General features: G+C 40.4%; 1 protein-coding gene across 1 annotated transcript; it reads left to right on the forward strand.

The window, feature by feature from the left end:
- The first annotated feature begins 2696 nt into the window (after positions 1–2696).
- On the forward strand, positions 2697–4781 carry or55e1 (odorant receptor, family 55, subfamily E, member 1). Its single transcript, XM_029656092.2, has one exon. The coding sequence runs from the start codon at positions 2834–2836 to the stop codon at positions 3887–3889; it is 1056 nt and encodes a 351-aa protein (XP_029511952.2). The 5' UTR covers positions 2697–2833; the 3' UTR covers positions 3890–4781.
- Positions 4782–8234: the final 3453 nt, after the last annotated feature.

Raw genomic sequence — 8234 nt, forward strand, 5'->3', positions numbered from 1 at the left:
GCTGGCCTTACTGAGTGGATAGGAACATTAGCCTGCTGGCCTTACTGGGTGGATAGGAACATTAGCCTGCTGGCCTTACTGAGTGGATAGGAACATTAGCCTGCTGGCCTTACTGAGTCGATAGGAACATTACCCTGCTGGCCTTACTGAGTGGATAGGAACATTAGCCTGTTGGCCTTACTGAGTGGATAGGAACATTAGCCTGTTGGCCTTACTGGGTGGATAGGAACATTAGCCTGTTGGCCTTACTGAGTGGATAGGAACATCAGCCTGTTGGCCTTACTGAGTGGATAGGAACATTAGCCTGCTGGCCTTAATGAGTCGACAGCAACATTAGCCCAAACTATTTAGGAGGGATATCACACCTGGCACAAATGATTGTCTAGTTCTGTTTTTCCTGCTGAGGGGTGCCCTATACCTGCGCCTAGAGGGGAGTAGTTCAAAGTCTGGGTACAGGGGGTGGCTTGGGTCTAAAATTATTTTGTGAGCGTTGCGGAAGGCTCTGACCTTAAAGATATCATCCAGGCCTGTCTGTTTGACTCCTAGTACCTTGGGGAGGGCTCTGACCTTAAAGATCTCATCCAGGCCTGTCTGTTTGACTCCCAGTACCTTGGGGAGCCCCTGACCTTAAAGATCTCATCCAGGCCTGTCTGTTTGACACCAAGTACCTTGTGGAGGGCCTTGACCTTAAAGATCTCATCCAGGCCTGTCTGTTTGACTCCTAGTACCTTGTGGAGGGCCTTGACCTTAGATCTCACCTTCTGTGGAGGGCCCTGACCTTAAAGATCTCATCCAGGCCTGTCTGTTTGACTCCAAGTACCTTGTGGAGGGCCTTGACCTTAAAGATCTCATCCAGGCCTGTCTGTTTGACTCCTAGTACCTTGTGGAGGGCCCTGACCTTAAAGATCTCATCCAGGCCTGTCTGTTTGACTCCAAGTGCCTTGCTGAGGGCCCTGACCTTAAAGATCTCATCCAGGCCTGTCTGTTTGACTCCTAGTACCTTGTGGAGGGCCCTGACCTTAAAGATCTCATCCAGGCCTGTCTGTTTGACTCCAAGTGCCTTGCTGAGGAACCTGACCTTAAAGATCTCATCCAGGCCTGTCTGTTTGACTCCCAGTGCCTTGCTGAGGGCCCTGACCTTAAAGATCTCATCCAGGCCTGTCTGTTTGACTCCAAGTACCTTGCTGTGGTGATAATCCTTCTCAGCATGTTTCTCTGACTGACAGTGGCATTGCCAAACCAACAAACAATACAAAAAGTTAAAATACTCTCAATGAAAGAATTGTAAAACAGAGTTAGTATAGTTCAGTCGACATTAAAAGATCCTAGCTTTTTGAGAAAGTACAGTCTCTGTTGGCTCTTTTATGTAGATAAGGTCTGTACATTTACTCCACTGAAGCTTATTGTCCAAGAGGGTATGTTTAAATGGCTAAATAATTTATCCGTGCGACAGGAGTAATTGCTACAGTGATTCCTGAAATGCAGATGGATGTTTTGTTTAACCTGAAAGTATAGCCTACTTTTGTTACATTGTTTGCTAGTTCAGCTGGTTAGCTAACTCTGTCTCATTGACCACCAAAACGTTGTTAACACTGGCTAGCTAGCCAGCCACTTAATATACTGTTACTTGTTTTAGCTAGCTATGTTAGCAATGTTATGAATACAACTCCCATCTGCTGTCGACATCAGGATACGATTTGAGAGCATTGGTTAGCCCCAAAAGTGCTTATAACTTTCTTTGACTGCATTCTGACAGTGAATTCAGAGCCATTCAGTAGTTAGCTACACTACACACATCATTTTTTACCAGGTTCCCGTGAAGCAATTGGACAGTCTAGCACAACATACCCAAGAGTTTCCTGCTTAGCAAGGGATCGTCTATGTTTTATTTCATTGTGTATTAGAAACACAGTTTGAGATCATTGTGAGGGGATTTCGCCAGCGGTTGAATGGGGATATTGGGCTATATCCGGGATAATCTTGTCTGAGGTTACTACAGTAACCAATGGGAATGAGGCTTAGTGAAAGGTCAACATTGCATCTCTTCACGTTTAAAAAATAATTGCTACCAGTTTGACAACAAAACATTGATAACAAACAGCATGTACACAGTAATAAAATGTCAAATATATATTTCATGCTGAAACCTCTCATATTAAACACCAATGGGATTCACTAAGTAGATGGTTTATATATAGGATAATGTTTTACACAGCTTTTGGCATTCTATTTAAACTTAGAAAAATGTTCCAGTAATCATTTTTGTAACCCAGGTTACGTTATCCTGCTCAAAGAACCATGATAAAGATTTTTATTTTTTATTTTTTTATTTTTTCACCTTTATTTAACCAGGTAGGCCAGTTGAAACAAGTTCTCATTTACAATTGCAACCTGGCCAAGATAAAGCAAAGCAGTTCGACACAATGCAACAACACAGAGTTACACATGGAGTAAAACAAAACATACAGTCAATAATACAGTAGAACAAAAGAAAGATCACTACTAAGTGGTGGAGTCAGAGAGAGGTTAAAGGGACAACAATAACAACATTAATCATCAAAAACAGTACAGTCATGAAGTACATAAAGCTCAATATAAGAAGGGGAGGTTGAGTATCTTGTCTCAAGGGATGTCTGGTTTGGAGTATAAAGTCTCATGTGGGTCAATTTATTGGACCACACAGAGTTCCACTCCACAAACCAACGACGAATTACACTCTACAGACCAATGATCAAACAGCGAGGAGGAAAAAAAACCAGAACAACAGCAAGTGGGTTTATTATGACATTTGTGTACCATTCACACATATCAGAGTATTGAAAATACTGTGTCAATGACAACATTGACGTTTTACCTTGTGTTTTTTTGTTTTTCCTTTCAATTCGTTGGCACTACTCAAAGTGTAACGATCGAAGAATTCCAGGGATTCAATTTTTCACACAGCGAGTTCATCTTTGTGGGATTCCCAGTGATCTACGAGTACAGACGACTACTTTCCTTACCGTTTTTCACCACCTACATTTTAGTCTTGGTGGGAAATTCTTTGTTGATCCACGTGATTAGAATTACGGAGAGCCTCCACAGCCCCATGTATATATTAATATGTGGTTTGGCGGCGGTGGACATAGTGGTGGCTACAGTCATTATCCCCAACATGCTGCTCAGCTTTCTGTTTGACTGGAATGACATCTCATTGGCCAGCTGTTTGACTCAGATGTTTTTCACTCACTTCCTGTCGTCGGTAGAGTCGACTATTCTCCTGGCCATGGCTCTGGACCGCTATGTGGCGATCTGCTACCCTTTACACTACGCTCGTATCCTCAACTCTGCCATGTTTCTCACACTGTTGCTGTTCACTGTTATAAGGAGTGGTTCTATCATGTTTGTACTAGTTGCGCTCGCTGGTTCTCTGTCTTTCTGTGGTTCCAATGTCATCAACCACTGCTACTGCGACCACATGGCCCTGGTTAGTCTAGCATGTGGTAACACGGACAAGAATAATGCGATGGGATTGGCTGTGATCATCTGTTTTGTGGGGATTGATATTTGCGTCATTATTTTCTCCTACATGAAGATTCTGAACGTTGTGTTGCGTAGAGCAGCAGGGGAGGACAGATGGAAAGCGTTCCACACGTGTGGCACCCACCTCATTGTCATAATGTGTTTTTATTTGATTGGCACCGTTACTTTTCTGTCACGGAATCTGAATATTCAAATCCCAACTGACATCAATACTTTTCTAGGAGTGATGTATATTGTTTTACCAGCGAGTGTCAATCCAATAATCTATGGAGTCCGGACAAAGGAAATACGAAATCGTATTTTGAAAATGTTCAACACAAGAGTAGACAGAGAATTGACTGTTCAGGTTGCTATTGTAGAAATGTGATTCGTTTCAAAACTCTTCTTTAGTTAGGGTTAGAATTGTTTACATCAGAAATGATTCATACCCCCTTTGACTTAATTCCACACTTTGTTGAGTTACAGCCTGAATTTAAAACATTTATTAAAATGAGATTTTGTGTCACTGATCTACACACAATACACCATAATGTAAAAGTGGATTTATGTTCTTAGACATTAGTACAAATTATTATTATTTTTTTTAAATGAAAAGCTAAATTATCTTGAGTCAATAAAGTGAAAATTATTATATTCACCAATTTTTCACATCTGTGTTTTTTTTTCCCATCAGAAATAATTGCTTATGAATTCATGTGTAAAATATTACTGTTCTCAGATTTTTAATTGAGTTTTTTTAATTAAGTGTATGATAGTGTTTTATTTGTAGATGCTAAAACACTATACACAGAGTGTACAAAACATTAAGAACAACTTCCTAATATGTAATTGCCCTCAGAACAGCCTCAATTCGTCGGGGTATGGACTCTACACGGTGGGATGCTGGCCCATGTTGACTCCACTGCTTCCCACAGTTGTGTCCAGTTGGCTGGATGTCCTTCAGGTGGTGGACCATTCTTGATACAACACAGGAAACTGTTGAGTGTGGAAAAACCCAGCAGCTTTGCAGTTCTTGACACAAACCTGTGCGCGTCAATAAGGGAATCATAGCTTTCACCTGATCAATCTATGTCAAGGAAAGAGCAGGTGTTTTTAATGTTTTGTGAACACAGTGTTTGGAATGTTTAGCTGGAATGGTATTCTGTATATTTGACTGTGATATGTGGTTGTCCCACCTAGCTATCTGAATATACTAACTACTGTAATATGTGGTTGTCCCACCTAGCTATCTGAATATACTAACTACTGTAATATGTGGTTGTCCCACCTAGCTATCTGAATATACTAACTACTGTGATATGTGGTTGTCCCACCTAGCTATCTGAATATACTAACTACTGTAATATGTGGTTGTCCCACCTAGCTATCTGAATATACTAACTACTATGATATGTGGTTGTCTCACCTAGCTATCTGAATATACTAACTACTGTAATATGTGGTTGTCTCACCTAGCTATCTGAATATACTAACTACTGTGATATGTGGTTGTCCCACCTAGCTATCTGAATATACTAACTACTGTAATATGTGGTTGTCCCACACCTATCTGAATATACTATCTGAATATACTAATATACTACTGTGATATGTGGTTGTCCCACCTAGCGATCTGAATATACTAACTACTGTGATATGTGGTTGTCTCACCTAGCTATCTGAAGGCAGATATATATTATTACTGTGTATAAAACCTAGCAGTACTACTGATTTCTCTGAGAGTGAGGCAGATATATATTATTACTGTGTAAAACCTAGCAGTACTACTGATTTCTCTGAGAGTGAGGCAGATATATATTATTACTGTGTAAAACCTCGCAGTACTACTGATTTCTCTGAGAGTGAGGAGGATATATATTATTACTGTGTAAAACCTAGCAAATTTATATTTAGCAAATTAAACCATCAAGTGTCTGCTATTGAACAACATCATCTTATGATAATTTATTTAAACAATAAAATCAAATTCACCAACATTTCTGAAAATTGATATATATGGTGTTTTGGAATGAAACTCTTGCAGAATTCAACCACTTTTGTTTGTTATGGCAAGCCTAAATACGGTTCAGGGGTATAGATTTGCTTAACAAGTCACATAAGTTTCATGGACTCACTCTTGACTGCAGTAATAGTGTTTAACAAGATTTTTTTTTTTTTTAAATGACTACCTCGCCTCTGTACCCCACACATACTGTAAGGTCCCTCATCTCTGTACCCAACACATACAATTATCTGTAAGGTCCCTCATCTCTGTACCCCACACATACAATTATCTGTAAGGTCCCTCAGTCGAGCAGTGAATTTCAAACACAGATTCAAACACAAATACGTCCAATGCCTCTCAAAGAAGGGCAATATATATAAAAAAAAATTAAAAGCAGACATTGAATATCCCTTTGAGCATGGTGATGTTATTAATTACACTGTGGATGATGTATCAGTACACCCCAGTCACTATTAAGATACAGACGTCCTTCATAACTCAGTTGCTGGAGAGGATAATGGGCAGGTACTGTACAATCCAGGTGTGGACAGCTCTTAGAGACTTACCCAGAATCACAGCTGTAATCGCTCTTAGAGACTGACCCAGACTCACAGCTGTAATCGCTCTTAGAGACTTACCCAGAATCACAGCTGTAATCGCTCTTAGAGACTTACCCAGAATCACAGCTGTAATCGCTCTTAGAGACTGACCCAGAAAGACTCACAGCTGTAATCACTCTTAGAGACTTACCCAGAATCACAGCTGTAATCGCTCTTAGAGACTTACCCAGAATCACAGCTGTAATCGCTCTTAGAGACTGACCCAGACTCACAGCTGTAATCGCTCTTAGAGACTTACCCAGAATCACAGCTGTAATCGCTCTTAGAGACTGACCCAGAAAGACTCACAGCTGTAATCACTCTTAGAGACTTACCCAGAATCACAGCTGTAATCGCTCTTAGAGACTTACCCAGAAAGACTCACAGCTGTAATCACTCTTAGAGACTTACCCAGAATCACAGCTGTAATCGCTCTTAGAGACTTACCCAGAATCACAGCTGTAATCGCTCTTAGAGACTTACCCAGAATCACAGCTGTAATCGCTCTTAGAGACTTACCCAGAATCACAGCTGTAATCGCTCTTAGAGACTTACCCAGAATCACAGCTGTAATCACTCTTAGAGACTTACCCAGAATCACAGCTGTAATCACTCTTAGAGACTGACCCAGAATCACAGCTGTAATCACTCTTAGAGACTGACCCAGAATCACAGCTGTAATCGCTCTTAGAGACTGACCCAGAATCACAGCTGTAATCGCTCTTAGAGACTTACCCAGAATCACAGCTGTAATCACTCTTAGAGACTGACCCAGAATCACAGCTGTAATCACTCTTAGAGACTGACCCAGAAAGACTCACAGCTGTAATCACTCTTAGAGACTTACCCAGAAAGACTCACAGCTGTAATCACTCTTAGAGACTTACCCAGAAAGACTCACAGCTGTAATCACTCTTAGAGACTTACCCAGAATCACAGCTGTAATCACTCTTAGAGACTGACCCAGAAAGACTCACAGCTGTAATCACTCTTAGAGACTTACCCAGAAAGACTCACAGCTGTAATCGCTCTTAGAGACTTACCCAGAATCACAGCTGTAATCACTCTTAGAGACTGACCCAGAATCACAGCTGTAATCACTCTTAGAGACTGACCCAGAATCACAGCTGTAATCACTCTTAGAGACTGACCCAGAAATACTCACAGCTGTAATCACTCTTAGAGACTTACCCAGAAAGACTCACAGCTGTAATCACTCTTAGAGACTTACCCAGAAAGACTCACAGCTGTAATCACTCTTAGAGACTTACCCAGAATCACAGCTGTAATCACTCTTAGAGACTGACCCAGAAAGACTCACAGCTGTAATCACTCTTAGAGACTTACCCAGAAAGACTCACAGCTGTAATCACTCTTAGAGACTTACCCAGAATCACAGCTGTAATCACTCTTAGAGACTGACCCAGAAAGACTCACAGCTGTAATCACTCTTAGAGACTTACCCAGAAAGACTCACAGCTGTAATCACTCTTAGAGACTTACCCAGAAAGACTCACAGCTGTAATCGCTCTTAGAGACTTACCCAGAAAGACTCACAGCTGTAATCGCTCTTAGAGACTTACCCAGAAAGACTCACAGCTGTAATCACTCTTAGAGACTTCACCAGAATCACAGCTGTAATCACTCTTAGAGACTTACCCAGAATCACAGCTGTAATGGCTGCCAAAGGTGATTCTAACATGTATTAACTCCAGTGGTTGAATACTTATCTAATCAAGATGTATCAGTTTTTTTTGTTTTCCATACATTTTTTATTTATTTTTTAAATATATTTTTTTATTCCACTTTTAACATTTACAGAGTAAATTGTTGACAAACAAATGACAATAAAATTCATTTCAAGCACACTTTGTAACACAAAAAGAAAAAGTGGAAAAAAACCCTTCTGAAGGTACTGTAAGTACCTTGACATCATATTACTGTATGAAAATGACACAATTATACCTAAATATAACAAAAACTCAACTAATCATCTCCTTTGCGTTTGGCTTGTGTTTTGTCAGTTATTCCATGGTCACCTTCCCCATACTTATTGAATATGTTCCTAATTAAACAGTCCCACTGAGAGATTAGACAACAACAAGATATAATACAACGTGTGTTTACTG

Source organism: Oncorhynchus nerka, linkage group LG14, assembly GCF_034236695.1.
Source record: "Oncorhynchus nerka isolate Pitt River linkage group LG14, Oner_Uvic_2.0, whole genome shotgun sequence".
NCBI lineage: Eukaryota > Metazoa > Chordata > Actinopteri > Salmoniformes > Salmonidae > Oncorhynchus > Oncorhynchus nerka.